The sequence below is a fragment of the Puma concolor genome, chromosome D1, assembly GCF_028749965.1.
Source record: "Puma concolor isolate L17-30 chromosome D1, mPumCon1.1.hap2, whole genome shotgun sequence".
Classification (NCBI taxonomy): Eukaryota; Metazoa; Chordata; class Mammalia; order Carnivora; family Felidae; genus Puma; species Puma concolor.
Window position 1 is genome coordinate 19,751,533 of NC_141676.1, and position 19,234 is coordinate 19,770,766.

General features: G+C 38.9%; 1 protein-coding gene across 2 annotated transcripts in view; it reads right to left on the minus strand.

Annotated features, from left to right (window-relative positions):
• Positions 1-19,234, minus strand: part of TTC17 (tetratricopeptide repeat domain 17) — a 126,922-nt gene that overhangs the window by 13,400 nt on the left and 94,288 nt on the right. For both annotated transcript variants that reach the window (XM_086677642.1, XM_086677641.1), the window contains 2 exons: positions 17,493-17,652; positions 16,266-16,349 (listed from right to left, as the gene is read on the minus strand). In XM_086677642.1, coding sequence (XP_086533768.1) covers positions 16,266-16,349; positions 17,493-17,652 — 244 coding nt within the window. The remainder of the gene's footprint in view (positions 1-16,265; positions 16,350-17,492; positions 17,653-19,234) is intronic.

Genomic DNA, 19,234 nt, shown 5'->3' on the forward strand with positions numbered 1-19,234 from the left:
GAGTTTATTTTTGTGTGTGGTGCAAGACAGTGATCCAGGTTCATTCTTCTGCATGTCACTGTCCAGTTTTCCCAACATCATTTGCTGAAGAGACGGTCTTTTTTCCATTGTATATTCTTTCTTGCTCTGTCAAAAATTAGTTGGCCATATGTTTGTGGGTCCATTACTGGGTTCTCTATTCTGTTCCACTGATCTATGTGCCTGTTTTTGTGCCAGTACCATACTGTATTGATGATTACAGCTTAGTAATACAGCTTAAAGTCTGAAACTGTGATGCCTCCAGCTTTAGTTTGCTTTTTCAGGATTGCTTTGGCTATTCAGGGTCTTATGCTGGTTCCATACAAAGTTTAGGATTGTTTGTTCTAGCTCTGTGAAGAATGCTGGTGTTATTTTGATAGAGATTGCACTGAATATGTAGATTGCTTTGGGTAGTATCACCATTTTAAAAGCATTTGTTCTTCCAATCCATGAGCATGGAATATTTTTCCACTTTTTGTGTCTTATTCAATTTCTAATAAGCTTCCCATACTTTTTCAGTGTATAGATTTTTCACCTCTTTGGTTAGGTTTATTCATAGGTATTTTATGGTTTTTGGTGCACTTGTAAATAGGATCAATTCCTTGATTTCTCTTTCTGATGTTTCATTATTGGTTGATAGAAATGCAACTGACTTCTGTACATTGATTTTTATATCCTGCAACTTTGCTGAATTCACAGATCAGTTCTAGCAGGTTTTTTGGTGGATCTTTTGGGTTTTCCATTGAGAGTATCATGTCATTTGCAAAGAGTGAAAGTTTGACTTCCTCCTTGCTGATTTGGATGTCTTTTATTTCTTTGTGTTGTCTGATTACTGAGGTTAGGACTTCTACTACTATGTTGAATAACAATGAGACCTCGGTTCTACAAGGTCGATAAATCAACAGCTGATTCTGATAGCATATAGTGAGTCATGTAAACACTCTGTGCAGTTCTGCTTTCACAATAATAAATAAATGTTAGAGTGCAACAAAAAGGATGGAGCTAGAGTATACTGTGCTAAGCAAAATAAGAAAGAGAAAGACAAATACCATATAATTTCAATCGTATGTGGAATTTCAGAAACAAAACAAAAGAGCAAAGGGAAAAGAAAAGAGGGAGAGAAGCAAATCAAGAAATAGACTCTGAACTATAGAGACAAAGTGATGGTTACCAGAGGGGAGGTGGGTGGGAAGATGGGGAAAATAGGTGTTGAGTATTAAGGAGGGCACTTGTTGCAATGAGCTCTAGGTGATGCATGCAAGTGTTGAATCACTAGGTTGTACACCTGAAACTAATACTATCTTATAAGTTAACTAGCTGGAATTTAAATAAAAACTTAAAAAAAAAGAACTTGAAAATGCAAGAATCAAAAACTGAGAGAAGACAAATTCAGAATTATAGTTGTAGATTTCAACATGCTTCTCAAAAACTGATAGAAGAACTACACAAAAAGATCAGTAAAGATAAAGAAGACACAAACAATATTATCAAACAACTTGACCTAAATGACATCTCTAGCATACTCTAACAGTAGTATTCTTTTCTGATGCACATGGAACATTTACCAAGAGATCATATTCTGGGTCATACAAGTCTGAATAAGTTAAAAAGAATTTAGGTCATACAAACTATGTTCACTTACTGCAATGGGATTAAATTAGAAATCAATTAAAGAAAGAGATCTGGAAAATGCCCAATAGTTGGAAACCCAAAGAACATACTAACTTACAGATCAGAGAAGAAATTAGGAGGAAAATTATAAACTATGTAAAACTGAATGAAAATGAAATATGACAAAATTTGTGATGTGCAGCTAAAGCAGACACCTACATTAGAAAAGCAAGGGCTCAAACCAATAACCTAAGCTTCCACATCAAGAAACTAAAAAAACCCCAGCAAATTAAATCCTAAGCAAGCAGAAGACAGGAAATAATACAGAACAGACATCAATGAAAGAGAAAATAAAAAACAACAGAGAAAAATCAATGGCTCCAAAACCTTGAGTTCTTGGTTCTTTGAGAAGATCAATAAAATTGATAAATTTCTAGTCAGTCTGATCAGGAAAAAAAAAAAAAAAGGGAAAAGACACTAAGTACCAATATCAGAATTAAGAGCAGTATGTTACTACAGATCCCACAGATACTAAGAAAATGAGAAAAAAATATTACGAACATCTATATGCCCATAAATTCAACTTAGACGAAGTGGAAAAATTTCTTTAAGGACACAACTAATAAAACTCACTCAAGAGATAATTGAATACTTTTACTAAAGAGGTTGAATTTGTTAGAAATCTCTCACAAATAATCCTGGCCGAGATGGTTTCACTGCTGAATTCTATCAAATATTTAAGGAAGAAATAATAGCACTTCTCTATAAACTGTTCTGGAAAAATGAGGTGAAGGGAGCACTTCCCAATTCATTATACAAAGTCATTATTAACCTAAGAACAAAATTAAACAAAGTATTACAAGCAAAGAAAACCACAGATTAACACACTTCATGAATATAGATTCTGACACTGATGGGCTCATCAATAGTGGAGAAAGGTATTTATGCTGGTATTTGTCAATTTCTTTCAGTAGAGCAATCTTTTTTTGCTTTATGTATTTTGAGGTTATTGGGTATGCTAAGTTTAGAATTGCTATTATCTTTCTGGTGAACTAAATCTTTTATCATTACATAGTCATTTCCTCTGCCCCTAATAATTTTTTGTTTTGAAATATGTTTTTTTCAGGTAATTAATGTATCTACTCACTTTTGACTAGTATGTATCTGGTATATATTTTCCCATTTTTTCCAACATTTATGTTTTAGGTATGGCTCTTATTAAAACATGTAGCTCCTTTAAAAATTTCCAATTTGACATTATTGTGACTTCCATTACAGATTTTAAGATTGTTTACTTCTTGGATTCTATTGGTTCTTATCAATTTTTTTGTTGCTCTTGTTCTGATTCTTTATTGCGCCTTTTCTCCTCCATTTTGTCATTTTTTGCATAAGTTTTTTGTTTTTTTGTTTTTTTTTTTTTTGGTCCTCCCCTTTCTACCTTCATAATTGTATCCTCACAGGTTTGGGATTTGTGCATTCTTTTTAATAGTTAACCATAAATCTTCACTCTATTTAACTTAAAGTCCAAGCAATATATTAACTCACTCCTCAACATTAAGAGAGCCTTTGAACACCTTGACTCTGGTTACTCCACCTTCAAATGTATGTTCTGTTTTGTCCAGTATTTTAGTTTAGTCATTTCTCTTAAAATCCCACAAATTATCCTTTTCTACAGACAGAGTCTGTCTGGGTTTGCATGCCTACATCATTTTATTTGCTTAGCAAATCTTGCCTGAGACAATCCTTCTTTGGCTTTCATACAGAGAAGTTCCCTGAGGTAGGACTCTTGGTAGTAAACTATTACCAGTTTTTTATTTTGAAATACCTTTCGTATTCTATCACTGTAAGGCACACAATTCTAGGGGGGGCACAGTATCCTTTCAAAACTATCATCTGGGGGCGCCTGGGTGGCTCAGTCGGTTCAGTATCTGACTCTTGATTTTGGCTCAGGTCATGATCTCACGGCTTGTGAGTTCAAGCCCTGTGTCAGGCTCTTTGCTGGTGGTGTAGAGTCTACTTGGGATTCCCTCTTCCTCTCTGTCTGCCCCTCTCCCTCACACTCTTTCTCTCTCAAAACAAATACACAAACTTAAAAAAAAAACCTATCATCTGGCTTAGAATGTTGCTATGACAGGCTGTCATTTGAAACATCATTCCTCTGTATGGCAGATATCTCTGTCTAAATTGTTCTTCACTTATGTATCCCAAGCACTTAAAAAGTATTTGGCACACAGTGGGACTTTACTACATATTTTTTGAATGAATAAATTCATGCACGCATGCTGTGATACATATGAGGTGATCAGATGTAAATGCCAAATTTTATAGCCTGCTTTGTGGTACTGTGACTGGAACTCTCCAAACCATATCTCTCCTTTGCTAGAAGCTTGTTAGGTTCTGCAGATGTGCACACTGGGAAATTGGCAGGCAAGAGGGAGAAAGGACTTTTTTCTTCCTGTTTGCGTGTTGCTCCCATCAGTGTCATTTTAGCAGCAGCAGCACTTTGCACTTGAAGACCCAGCCTCACTACACCCTTTCACAGTCGGGCTGTGCTCCCTCTTCAGAAGCAGAAGCTCCACTTGCCAGAATTCCTGTGAACTCCTAGATTTTGGAAAACCTCACTGCCTGCCTGGGAGCCAGGCCCAGCAGTTGGTATCTCTGGCTTACCCCAGGAGGTGTTTCCTTTTTTTCACCCTTCCACAAAAACGTAATCAATTCTCTAAATTAAATTGGCTCTTCTGAAATACCTAATGTCGTTTCCAGTTTCCTGACAGTACCCTGACTGAAATACATTTTTTAAAGATGATCTTTGCCTTTGCTGTTTTACTATATATAATGTAGCTGTGCATGGATGTCTTTTATTTAGCCAGCTTGGAATACAGCATTATTTCCTGAATCTGCTGATTCACTCATCTTCCTGTCTCTGTAATATTTTAGGTAATTTTTTACACAAAGCTTGCAATTCACTGGTTATTTAATGGTATCTAATTCACTCACTTGAGTATTTGACCTAAATAAGTATATTTTTAGTTTAGGGTTTTTTTTTTCAACTTATACAAACTCATTTCTGATACAATGTTTGCTCCCATTATGAGATAACATTCTTAAATTTTTTTTTTTTTTAAGGTTTATTCATTTATTTTGAGAGAGAAAGAAGCACAAGCAGGGGAGGGACAGAGAGAGGAGAGAAGGAATACCAAGGGGACGCTGCACCGTAAGTGTGGAGCCTGACGTGGGGTTCAAAACTCATGAACCCCGAGATCGTGACCTGACCTGAAGGTGGACACTTACTGACTAAGCCACCCAGGTGCCCCTAAATGTTTTATAATGAAAAATTTCAAATAAAATACAATGTAGAACTTCCATGCACTTGTCTATCAGCCAGCTTCAACGCTTATCAACTCACGGCCACTCTTTATTTCATCTAAACCCTCATCCATATTAATTCGAAGGAAATCCCTGACTTCATATAACTTCATCAGTAAATTTTCCAGTGTGCACCTCTTAAAAACCACGTTTAAAATATAAGATTAATAAAGTTCACCTAAAATACTGAAAATTATTTTTTAAGATCATCAGCATGCAGCTTGTACTCCTATTTCCCCTGGTTGTCTTACAAAAGTGCGTTTTGCTTTTATAGTTTGAATCACAATCTAAATAAAGTCCATATGGTGCAACTGGTTAATGTGTTCGTTAAATCTCTTTTGATCTCTAGGGTTCATCTTCATCTAATTTTTAAAATTTTTGAAGAAGAAGTAGGGTTATTTATCCTGTAGTTTCCCACTGACTGGACTCTGCTGATTGTATCCTCAAGGACCCATTTAACATGCTCCTTTGTCTCCTGTATTTCCCAGTAGTTGGCAGTTAGAGGCTTGACTGGATTCAGATTTGAGTTACTGGGGAGGGAATGGGGGCAAAACATTTCACAGGTGGTAACATGAACTTCCAATGCTACCCACATACCGTCTATCTGTGAATTGAGTAGCCAGTGATGTTCACTGCCATAAATTAATTAGGAGCAGCAAAACTGTAATATTCTAATTTTATCAACTCTAGTTTACTAGTTAGAATATTCCTATAAAAAGACTTTTTCTCATCAATTAATCATTTACCCCAAAGTATAGTTCACTTAGAAGGGAAGGAAATATGCTTATTACTTTCTTTTTACTTTAAAAAAACAAGCTGTTCCCATGCATCGTCTAAGACAAAATCCTCCTGGTGAATTCAGGAGTTTAGATATAGCTTAATAAACGTGATGTGTCTCATCTACTGCAGTTGCTTTGTTGATTTTTGCTGCTCAAAGTGCTGCGTTCCATCTTTGGCCAACAGGAGATACACATTCCAGCTGGTTCTGAGTTCTTCGGACACAACCTTTGTTGACTACGGGAGCTTCTTTGCTTTCCCTGACTTGGTAGAAGCCATTTCTCCAAGGAATTCTGGTTCCTTTTAGTAGAAAATGGTATCTAAAGATCAATATGTAGGTACAAAGTGTGCTTACTACTACTGGGTTACTCAATGATATTAGTCTTTTCAGCAAATAAAGTTAGAAAATGTGCAAATATACAAAAAAGTCTTGCTAGTATTTCTAATTCACAACTACAGATGTTTACTTAACATGACTACAGATGTTCACACTTTTATGTCCTTCCCCCAAACCCAAGCTCCAGTTCTCAACATCACCAACAAAACTACTCATTTATCTTGCATTGCATACACCTACAATCTCAGGACAATATCAATATTATTAACAAATGTATTACTGAAAACGAAATAAGGTTTTCTTTTGTGTTTAGGGTAAATCCCATTAGGGAGGTAGTCAAATAATGGGTCTTTTAAAGTCACTTGGGATAGTTTCTCTTGATGTGGTTATACTACCAATTGAATACATAGTTGGGCTCACTTAATTTTACTTTTAATTAGGAATTGCCTTATTAAAATCTGTTTTGTAATTATACAAAATATTTGTTTCCAAAGTCATATTGAAAAGACAATGTAGATTCAAGGAAATCTAGCTTCATGCTCAGTCTTTCCTATTTCCACCTTCCTTCTATGGAAAACCATTGAAAAGTATTTTTAAAAGTTACTCTTCCATTTTAAAATATCTGCATACATCCCCCACCTCACCATTATTTAAAAAGCAAAATAGTAATTGAAGATACGATTTTTTCCACTTTTTTTTCTTTTTCACTGCCTATATCCTGGAGATTATTTCACAGAGATTTAACAGAAATTGTCTTTGGGGCACCTTGGTGCCTCAGTCGGTTAAGCATCTGACTCTTGATTTTGGCGCAGGTCATAATCTCACAGTTGTGAGATCGAGCCCCACACTGGACTCCATGCTGAGTGTGGAGCCTACTTAAGATTCTCTCTCCCTCTGCCCCTTCCTGCTTTGCATGCATACACGTGCTCTCTCTTCCTCGAAAGAAAGAAAGAAAGAAAGAAAGAAAGAAAGAAAGAAAGAAAGAAAGAAATTGTCTTCATTATTTTTGACAGCTGTAGAAGACTCCATTGTGTGGATGTTCACACCCAATAAACATCCACAGAGGACTTTTTATTCATTCAGTCTCCTTCTGCTGGGCATTTGGGTTGTTGCTAGTCTGCTATTACAAATCAGGCTATAATCAAGAGCCTTATCATAGGCATTTTTGTATACATTTTTTTTGCCAGTGTACTTTTAGAAAAGATTCCCAAAAGCTGGCTACATAGGTAAATGAATGTATAATTTTGCTAGATACAATTTGTCTCTCCATAAAGGTTATTCCATTTTGCATTTCCACCAGCAATGTATGCATGGCCATACCAATTTCCCCACAGTCTCACTGAGTCTATCAAACTTCTGGATTTCTGCCAATGTCATGGCAAGAAATATCTCACTGTAGTTTTAACTTGTTCTTTTCTTTTTTTTTGTTTTTGAGATAGAAACATAGATCATTGATTTTCAGTCTTTTTTATTTAACTAATATATCCATTTAAGGGCTATAAACTTCCCTCAAGCACTGCTTTAGCTGCATCCCACAAGTTTTGATATGCTTTGTTATCATTCATTTCAAAACATTTTCTAATTTTGCTTGGGCTTTCTTCACTGATGCATGGGTTATGTAAAGGTGTACTGTTTAATGTCACCAAAATAGCTGAGGATTTTCCATCTATTCTTTTGTTTGTTTGTTTAGTTTATACTGAGAGAGAGAGAGAGAGAGAGAGAGAGAGAGAGAGAAAGAGAGAGAGAGAGAGAAAGGGCAAAGAGAGATAGAATCCCAGGCGGGCTCTACACCATCAGTGCAGTGCCTGATGTGGCGCTTGACCCACAAACTATGAGATTATGACCTGAGCTGAAACCAAAGAGTTAAATGGACACTTGACCAACTGAGCCACCCAGGTGCCCCTGATCTTTATTTTTTTTTTAACTTAATTCAATTATGTTTGGAAAATATGCTCTAAATTATTTCAATATTTTAAATTTTAATTGAGGCTTAATTTATAACTCAGCTTATGACCAACATGGTAAATGATCCATATGCATTTTTTAAAAATTTATTTTAAGTAGGCTCCATCCCAATGTGGGGCTGAAACTCATGAACCTGAGATCAAGAGTCTCATTCTATACCAACTAAGCCAACCAGGTGCCTGGTCCCCATGCAGTTTTTAAAATGAGAATTCTGGGGCGCCTGGGTGGCTCAGTTGGTTAAGTGTCTGCCTCTTGATTTTGGCTCAGGTCATGATCTCACAGTTTGTGAGCTTAAGCCCTGCATTGGGTTCTGCGCTGACAGTGTAGAGCCTGCTTGGGATTCTCTCTCTCTCTCTCTCTCTCTCTCTCTCTCTCCCTCCCTCTCTCTCTCTCTCTCTCTTTATGCCTCTCCCGGGGTCTCCTTCTCTCTCTCAAAATAAGTATTTAAAAAAATGAGAATTCTGTCACAATTTAATGTAAATTAAATATAAATATATACATATATTATATATATTATACTGCCTCAGATTTGTTTATTAAATAAATTATATAAATATATGGGATCAAATTTGTTTATTAGCAAGATGGTCTATATTTTTAATTTTTTTGTCTGCTCAGTTCTACCACCTACTGAGAGGGAGGTTGAAGTCTGTTATGATTGTAGACTCATCTGTTTCTCCATTTAGATCTGCCAGTGTTTAATGCTTGTCTTATATAACTTGAAATTATGCTACTGGTTACACATACAGTTTTCTATATTCCTGGTGGACTGACCACTTTATCATTATGAATTGTTTTTATCTGTAGCAATGATTCTTGCCTTAAATTCCACATTGTCTGATGATAGTGTAGTTATACCAGCATTTTTTGTGTAGTGTTTGTATATCTTTTTTCCATCTTTCAGTTTCAACCATTTCATATATTAAAGCATATTACTTGTTAAAAAATAAAATAAAAAATATTTAAAAAGTGTGCTACTTGTGAATAGCACATAATCGCGTTCAATATTTTAACCCAGTTTGATGTTAGTACTCTAGTTGGAATATGTAGTCCTTTTGTACTTACCATGATTACTGACACACCGGGCTTATCTTTATCACTTTACTATTTATATTTTATTTTATGCATTTTTACATTTTACATATTATAGATATCTATTTGATATTCCTTTTGTCTTCCTTTCTTGCTTCTTCATTGATCAAATGTTTTTTATTGTTCCATTTTTCCTTAACTATATATTCTTTAACTGTTCTTTTAACAATTAGCCTAAAAATTACAATATGCATCTTGAATTACTCCAGACTAAAAATATAAATTCTTACTTTAATTTTACTACTTTCCTGATAATGCTAAAACCTAACACCCTACCCATGTGTATTCATGGGAAACTAATCTCATGTTAACCTTTTAGCTGTGTTCCCCTGGACACCTAATAAAGGTACAATGCCAGCCATGTTACCAGGCAACATGGTTATGGCAAAGATGACCTGACTAAACTGCAGCAGACTGGGAGGACTATGACCTTTCCTGAGTGTGTCGTTTCTTGTCCCTTGTGGGAACTCTTGGACTCTAGGCGCACAAGACTATTGCAAAAGATACTGATTCCTATGTGCAACTTGAGAGTTCTAAGCCAGAGTTGTTCCCATATTCACTCATGTGGTCTTAATCCTTTATCCCTGAGCTATCACCTAGGGGAAGGGGCAGATAACTGTCCCCGAGACTGCTGCCAGAAAGCTATGGGGACTCGGAAAAACACACAAAGAGCTGCACTGCTGGCTTACTGGGTTTCCTATTCTGTCCTCCTGAGTGAAGGCAAGACCGTAAGTGCCCTATTGAGTTGTGCGGGCATAAAATATTTATCTAACTGGCTCTAAATCCCCTGGCAGTGGGTACTGCAGAATGGACTTTCATATCCTTGGTTCAATATGGCCAAGGCACTGTGACATAAAAGAATGTCCAGGGAGATGCAGATGAAACTGAGATGAAACTGAAGCCTCAGTGGGGGCCAACTTTCCCAGAGTCTGATGGCAAAAGTCTGATATTGTGAGGGGTGCCTGGGTGGCTCAGTCGGTTAAGCGTCTGACTCCTGATCTCAGCTCAGGTCTTGATCTCAGTGAGTTCAAGCCCTGTGTGGAGCCCACTTAAGAAAAGAAAAAAAAAAAACTGACATTGTGTGATAGGGGATAAATCTTTCCCTTGTGGGACTAGATAAAAGCTGGAGACAAACTTATGCTGACAGAAACTGCCCACCCCTCCCCTTCCCACCGTCCATGAAATGGAACTGAACAGAAGCACAGCTGCAAGTGGGCTGGCTGGCAAGAATGACACTGTCTTGGGGTAGTTGATGCAGCTAGGTGAAACTAGGCATTGATACCTGGCAGGGGGTGGGAAGGAGATACAAGCTTGACTCCGTGTTTGTGACTGGGGCTGGACTAGACATGAGGGTGGAGCAGTGGGGTTGGCTCTTCTCCATAGATCTAATCAGCATGACATGGCGCCCACAGGCCCTTAGCTGGGGAAGCAGGGGACATAAGTGGGAGAACTACTCTGCACCAGGGCACAGGTCAGAAAGGGCTATGTGGCAACCTGGCACACAAACTGGCTGCACTGGCAATGGCAGCTGCGTGGTGTACATCTGGGGTGGCAGAGGCTTCTGAGTATCACAGTGGGAGCGACCTCGGCTACAACCTGGGGCAGTGTTCCGAGAGTTGTGACAGTGCATACAGATTCAATCCTAAAATGGGGACTGACCTATGTCATCTGCTAACACTCAGTGATAACTAATGGCAATGTAAACTAACTCCCTAAGGGGACGAGTATAGATGGGCTTTTGAAGAAATAACAAAGGATAATGACTATTCTAAAAGTTAAAGCAAAGAGGATATGGAGATGCTTGTTCTTCTGTGAATGATAAATAGAAAAGGGCATTCTGCTTTGTCATCGCTGCCATTTTCTAAGGCAGTGGTTTCAAAATGTGATATTCATACCAGGAGTATCACCCAGGAGCTTTCCAGAAATGTACATCCTCAGGCGATCCTAGTCCCACTAAATCAGGAAGCTCAGCAATGAGGTGATTCTAATGTACCCTAAAGTCTGAGAGTTATTTTATTTAAGTTAGTAACTCAAGGTCATGGACGTTGGTCTGTGAGCCCACAATGGAAGTGGTTACTAGATCAACCTTCTAGCTCTATTTCCCTGAAAACCTAATAAAGGGGGAATGTTAGCCATTACCAGGCAAGATAGCTTTTAGTAAAAATGACCTCAGTTGGTAAATTGTATGTGGACTAGGAGGACTGGAAATAAACTATAAACACCTCATGGAAAGCCAGTTTGGAGCTTCTGAGTGCCGTGGTTCTTATAAATAGCTATGCCCTTTCCAGGACTCTGTGTTCAAGGGGCTATCACAAAAGATACTGGTTTTCATATGGAATTTGGGACATCTAAGCCAGGATAATTCCCACAATACATCAATTGACTTGTTCCCTTGCATCTGAACTGTCACCTGGCAGGAAAGGGTGGTGGGCAGAGAATGGTCCCTGGCCTAAGGGAGGGCTCACTCTGGAGGTACACGACTAACACTGTTATAGTTTCCTATCAGAAGATACTACTGTTATTATTTTGTACAGTCATACCCATTTGTATTTAATATTTACACTTTCTCTTGTTCTTTGTTCTTTCCTGTTTGCATCTGGGATAGTTTTCTTTCTGCCTGAAGAAATTCCTTTAGTGAGTTTTAGTGCAAGTCTGTTGGTAACGTACATCTCTCAGTTTCTGGTGGTCTAAAATCTTTATTTAACCTTCATTTTAAAAAAATAGATTTTATTTACATAGAGAGAAATGCTCAGATCTTAAGTAAAACGTTCATTTTTGACTACTAAACACAGAGAAAATTTCCAACACTACAGAAAGTCCTTTCAAGCTGCTTCTCAGTCATCCCCTTCCCCCACAAAGCCACCACTGATCTTATTTTTATCACCATAGGTGAGTTTTGCCTGTTCTAGAATTTCATATAGTTGGGATCATACACTATGCACTTTTTTGTGCCCAATTTCTTTTATTAGCATAAAATGAATTTGAGATTCATCAATATGGATGTTGGATCTTTCTTGATGAATCCATTAGTATAATTAATATCCACTGTGTAAATACACCATCGTTCATCCATTCTATTGGTTGGCACATCATTGTTTTTTGGCTGTTATGAATAAATCTGCTGTGAATATTTTTTAACAAGCATTTTGTGGACATATACATTCATGTTTCTTTAATAAACATCAAGTGGTAAAGTTCCTGGATCATATATGCTTAACTTTTTAATAGACTACCAAATGATCTTGAAAATGACTGTACTATGTTATATTCCAATGAGCAACATAAGAGAGTTCTGGTTGCTCTATACCATCTTCAACATTTGTCATTACTGATCTTTTTCATTTTAGGCCTTTCTTTTCTAAATGTTTATTTACTTTTGAGAGAGAGAGAGAGAGAGAAAAACAGAGTGCAAGTAGGGGAGGGGCAGAGAGAGAAGGAGACACAGAATCCGAAGCAGGCTCCAGGCTGTCAGCACAGAGCCCGATGCAGGGCTCAAACTCACAAACCATGAGATCATGACCTGAGCTGAAGTCAGGTGCCTAACCAACTGAGCCACCCAGGCGTCCCTCATTTTAGGCCTTCTAATGCTAGTAGTGCTTCCTGCTTCAAACTTGATTTTTTTCTTTTCATTTAAAACCCCCCAAATTTTTTTAAAGTTTTAGTTTTTGAGAGAGAGAGAGAGAGAGAGAGAGAGAGAGAGAGAGAGAGAGAGGGAGGGAGGCAGTGTGCGAGCAGGGCAGGTACAGAAGGTACAGAAAGAGAGGGAGACACAGAATCCAAAGCTCTAGGCTGTGAGCTGTGAGCACAGAGCCCAATGTGGGGCTCAAACTCACAAATGCAAGATAATGACCTGAGCTGAAGTTGGATGTTCAACCAACTGAGCCGCCAAGGCTCCCCATACTATTTTTTCTGATAAGAGGGCAGCTATATCACCTGTCTTTTAGCTTTTTTTTTTTTTTGTTTGCATGGTATATTATTTTCCATCTTTACACTTCAACACTTTTGTACCTAATATTTAAAGTGCTTCTCTTATAAGCTGTATATAGCTGGATTAAAAAAAACCATTCCATACTAAATGCTCAAATTATATAATCTTTTTTGCTTAACTACAGATATACTTGGGTCTATACTTACTATTTTACCATTTGTGTCTACTTTTATGTGCCTCTCCTTTTCTGACTTTCTATAGATTAATCAAATGTTTTCTATTATTCTATTTCCCATCTATTAAATTACATTTCCAAACCACTGTTAGTAGTTAGCCTAGAGCCTAAAACTGCATTGTTACTTATCACAGACCAATGCAAATTATTACTTTTAGTACTTGGCTGATACTAATTAAACCTTAGAACATTTAAACTCCATTTCCATCGCTCCTATAATTTGTTATTGTTACCATGGATTTTAGTTATATAGAAAAGTAAAGCGCCTCAGGGTTTTGGGGTTATTATTTTGTACAGCTACTGGTTATTATTTTGTGCAGCTACCGTCCTGGTGTTCTTCCTTCCTTCTTGCATGTCGATATTTCTAACTGGGATATTTTCCTGAGAACTTTCTTTAATTATTATTTCAGTGCAGGCCCACTGGTGCCAAATTCTCTGAGTTTTTGTCTCTTCCGTTTCTTCCTTAATATCGGAAGGATGTTTTTGCTGGTATAAAATTCAAGGCTTGCAGTTTTTTCCCTCTAGTTTTAAACATGTTGTTACACTGGCTTCTGGATTCTACCATCCCTGGGGAGATGCTGTCAGTCTCGTTGCTCCTCTGGAGGGACCCATGGTGCTTTAAAGGCAGGCTGTGCGCTCTCTGTCACTGCTAGCAGAGGGAGGACGTTCCCCTGCCTTTGATTTTGAGCAGGCCCTACACCTGCTTGGAAAGAAGTGGTGCCACAGCAGTTCTGTTTCTCTGCACAGGCTCTAAGAGGCCTGTGTGCGTCTGCTCTCAGCCTTGTGGAGTGCTGAGCCCCCTTACAAAAAGGCCCATCTACCCAGCTGGAGAGACTGTGCCCCAGCTATTCCAACCACTCCAGCTGATGGATCAGACACATGAGTAGAACCTTCTGGTGGCCAGCCCCAGATGAGTCTCCACATGTCTTGCAGTTGCGTGAACGACTCCAAGTGAGACCAGAAGAAATGCCCAGCTGAGTCCAGCTCAGACTACACAATCATGAGCAAATAAGTTTTGTTTAAAGCCAGTAGATTTTGGGGTGGTCTCTGAGGTAGAAATGGGTAACTGAAATAGTGTCTGGTATTCAGAATGGAGTGTTGCCATAATAGAAACTCAGAGCCTATGGCGTTAGCTCTGGGAATGGGTTGAGTACGTCTGCTTAGCGCAGCAGTGAGACTGGACAAGCATGGAGGCCATCGCTGTTGGAGTCTGGAGAAGGGGCAGGCTCATCTACTGGCAAAACAAATGGTGAGCCTGTTTCTTGGAATATAAATAAAATACCTCACAGAGTTGTGGATCTGGCTAGGAAGACTTCCAAGAATAATACTGAAAAGGACAAAGAGTTTTTGAAAAATCCTCTATAGTAAGATATTAAAAGAGAGAACTTAAACAAGAAACAGTACAGTTTTCAAGCAGGATTTAGAAAAAAAATGCTTTCATGCTGGGACTTGCAGGGTTAGAAAATGAAACTTTCTCAATTGCCAGCTTCTCCAATCAGCATGAGGTTTTAAAGAACCTAAAAAAAATAAATAATTAAAAATCCAGAATGTTACCAGTGAAACTATGGCCTCAGGGTCAAGCTCAAATCAAAAGCATGGCAGTAGGACCCTTTGTTACTCCTGCCTCAGAAGAATGTTAAGTCTAGATGTAAGCCTCAGAAGACTCTCTCGGACAAAAGGCGTCTAGAAGTCTTAGGAGTATTTATGTCCTGGGCTCATATTCAAGGTAGACAGGAACTTCTTGAAGAGATTTGAAGTTGGGTTCTGTGTGATGGAGTGACTTACAATGTGAAGGTCTACAAAGTTGTGCCTCAGAAGAATGTTAAGTCTAGATGTAAGCCTCAGAAGACTCTCTCGGACAAAAGGCGTCTAGAAGTCTTAGGAGTATTTATGTCCTGGGCTCATATTCAAGGTAGACAGGAACTTCTTGAAGAGATTTGAAGTTGGGTTCTGTGTGATGGAGTGACTTACAATGTGAAGGTCTACAAAGTTGTTTTAAAGGCGTTGCGCCAGTCTGGACTCAAAGGGAGAAAGATGGGGGGAAGCAAGCTGACATTGCTCTTCGGCTGCAAACAGAGGCCTTCCTTATGGAAAAGGACACACTGCTCAGAGAGAAGGGTCAAGAGCTGAGAAAGAGATTAGGGAACCAAACCCAGAAAACCAAAATGGGTCATAATCAAGGAATATTCCTTGTAATGCATGTAATCAGGGGAACTGGTGACATATGGCCAGGTGGGTTTCAGAATCGAGAGGGAACAGTGACTGCAATGCCTTTCCCATTTCCTCTCTTTAAAACTGACGCGATTGCCCTATTCCTACCATACTTTAGTGTCATGCTGGAAGCGGGGTTGATTCTCTCAATCTCTATACTACCACTTTAACATTGTATGGAGAGACACCTAACCACAAAGTAATTAATTTTAATTAAAAAAAACTCCTCTTCACATAAATATCACACAGAAACAGATGAATGGTCTTAGAAACTCTGTTATATATTCTGTAGGCTCTATGAAAATGTAGTTTTGCAGATATTTTGTTTCATGATTTCAAGAGAAGAAGATATTTAAAGTTGTGTTTCCCATCCACAATCTGGAATGCCAAATATTCTTCACCACCAGAAGAACACCTGACTTTATCATCTACCGAGATTCCATGGCTCCCAGTACCACCACCTCTATGTACCCGTGCTGGAGTAAAGGAGACAAAACGGATAAGGTAGGCTTCACCACAGAAGGTAAGCAAAGCAGCAAAAAAGAGTACCAATCAAGTGATGGAAAAAGTAATGGAAACATTCAGTGTGGGATTATTTCACGTTGTCCCTTTAGCTGGTAAGTGCTGGGTAACTAACAGAAGAGGTTAGAGCCACTTGGTGACAAATAATCTAGGAAAGTTAGAAGGTGGGCAGCAGTTTCCAGCTTCCCTACAGGGTGACTTACCTTTTCCAAAACTTTGGCAATTCGGGTGCCGATTTGTTCAAGTGATTGCTGTGGATATTGGTCTTTGCCAAGATTTTGCAATACCTGGTGTAGGGGAAAATGGCAGGTTACAGCAATGAAAAGGAGCAGGATCTAGGTGATACTGTTGATGCTGAGTTGGGCACTACAGCACGAAACCAAACTGTTGCTCTGGGGTACACGCTGCGGCCCTGCTGGTAAGGCATTTTATGGAAGACATATGTAAACCACTGTACTGTTCCTTATTCCCCTCCCACTTAACAGAAACTACAGACATGTATAGCACATTCATTACAGCAACGCTGGAAAACAGTAAATAAAGAAAAAAACTGTCTATAATTCTGTCACCCAGGGGCAACCACTGTTAGTATCTTTTTTTAAAAAATTTTTAAAAATATTTTTTTTATTTTTGAGACAGCAAGAGATAGAGCATGAGCAGGGGAGGGGCAGAGAGAGAGGGAGACACAGAATCTAAAGCAGGCTCCAGGCTCGGAGCTGTCAGCATAGAGCCCGACGCAGGGCTTGAACTCACAAGCCATGAGATCATGACCTGAGCTGAAGTTGGACGCCCAACTGACTGAGCCACCCAGGTGCCCCTTAATATCTTTATATGTATCTTTCAGATATTTTTCTGAAATAACATGTGTATGTACATATTACATCTCTCACAGAATATAGGGTCATACTGTACATTGCCATCCACATTGTCGCATAGTCTGGAGATTCCTTCATGCCAGTAAACGTATTTCTACATTTTTCTTGGCAGCTCCACTGTATACTATCTTATATCTATATAACATTTCTTTAACAAATCCTCTATTCTTGGACATTTGTGCTATGTTTCTCCAATTTCTCTTCTTGGTGTACTGTTTGCTAGGTATATGATGGCTGTACTCGCCTTCCTTTCCTTCTTGAGAATGCCAGCAGGAGAATAAGCTGACCTTAACATTTCTTACAAAAGCCTCTCTCTGGTGGCAAGCAGAATGTTTCCTACCTCGAAGAATAAATCAGAATTAACGTCTCCTGGTCATTAAAAAAAAGGTATTAGCTCAATTCCAGGGCCTGAAAGAAATCAGGCGTGGCCTAAAGCCACCCAGATGACAGCCGGCTAAAAAAAGGCAAAAAAATATGGCCTGGCCACTGAGTTTTCTGCTATCATAATTGTGGGGCCAAAAACTACAGATGGGCTGAAGAGAGCTGAGCACTCACCTCTGTTAACTGGCTCTCACCCGTGTAGTGCAGGCTGGCCCGGTTGGAGACCCCCTGCAAGTGGTCCAGGGTGTGCATGCTCGTAGGAAGATTGCCATTGCAAAGAGGCTCCATTGCTGGCTGCTGTATTGGAGTGGCAAAGTCTATGTGTTCTGTGATGCTGAAAAAGGGAGATTACCACGTTAGCCAGGGAAAATCTGAGTGGGTGGGGAGCAAGAGTATTAATCAGCTGATTGTAACTTCAATGTGTTACCCGGACTTTCTGGAACCACAGAATCTCAGACTGAAGAGACCTCAGAAGTCTGATCTCTCATTTTACAGGTGCAAGGACTCCAGTGCTCGGCAATAGGAGCAGTGTTGGAATCTGAGTCCTAAACTCCGTTGATTTCCTGATCTACTCAAGCTGTGTCCTTTCTATGGACCATAGTGTCTGGTTTGGTCACCGCCATTGGCCACTTTTTCTCCTGGGGAAGTTTTAAACCAGACAGGTTTTATTCTGGGATTTCTTTTTTCAGGATATAGACAGCGACAATTGCCCGCAAGTGGTTCCTTTTATTTTCTCTTTATGCACAGAAGCATATCCCACAGAAAAAGTTACCTAAAGTTCAGATAGTATATTTTACACAGATATAACTGTTCAATGTATAAATGCACAAGATGTAACTCCCTTTGTAGTCCCAAAGTGGTCATTTTCCTAACAGGCTAAATGTTATACGTTATCATGTATATGCTGATACGGCAAGTTGGCATTCCCAAATTTTATTTCTAGCTATTTAAAAGGTTTAATACATATTAGGCAAACACTCATTCATTATTTATTCAGGGTCTACTACATGTCACACATCAGAGCTATAATAATTGACAAGACATACCATACCCAATCCCTGTTGTTATGGTGTTTGTGGTCTCACGAGTGACTGAATTATTACAGATGTTACAGAAGATGAAAACATGGTACAATGTCAGTATGCAACAGGGGGTTATATATTTCTTCTCTGCTGATGGAGGAAGGAGCTGGTTAGTGCAAGATTCCCTGAGGAAGATTTAAGTCAAGACCAGGAGGATGAGTGTGAACGAATCATGCAGGAAGAAGGTGGTGAGAACATCACCACATGCAAAGGGACACCATGTGTGAAGGGCCTGACAAGAGGGAGGGTGGAGTTGAGGATGGAAAGACATGTAGCAGCAGATCACCAAGGGCTTTGCAAAGAATGGTAAAGAGCAATAAGAAGTTACTAGAGCATTTTAAGAATTATTTGACTTGTCTTTGAGGAAGGATTCTGTACAGATTACCGTAGAGAGAAGGGGCTGAACAGAGTCAAGAGTGAATAAAGCCCAAAGACCAGCTAGTAGGCTACTGAGTGAATCCCAGTGGAGATGACAGTGATCTCGTTTAAAGGGGCAGCAATGGAGATAGAGAAAAGCTGATGGCTTTGAAAAATAATCAGAAGGTGAAAGTGGTAAGAATGGGTAACAGACTGGATCCGAGGGTGAAGGGAGAGGAATTGTTAAGGATGACTCCCAGGTTTCCGGCTTAAGCACTGCTGGAGCTATTTACTAAGAATAAGAAACAGAAAACACACAGAACAATGGTTTTTTGCAAGGAGAGTGGACAAGAAAATTATGAGTTTGGTTTTCTTAAGCTTGTGGTGTCTCAGAGGTATCTAGGCAGAGGGGACAGGTAGACAACTGGGTAAATTCCTATGGATTGAGGAATGTGAAGAAAAATGGGGTCTGGATAT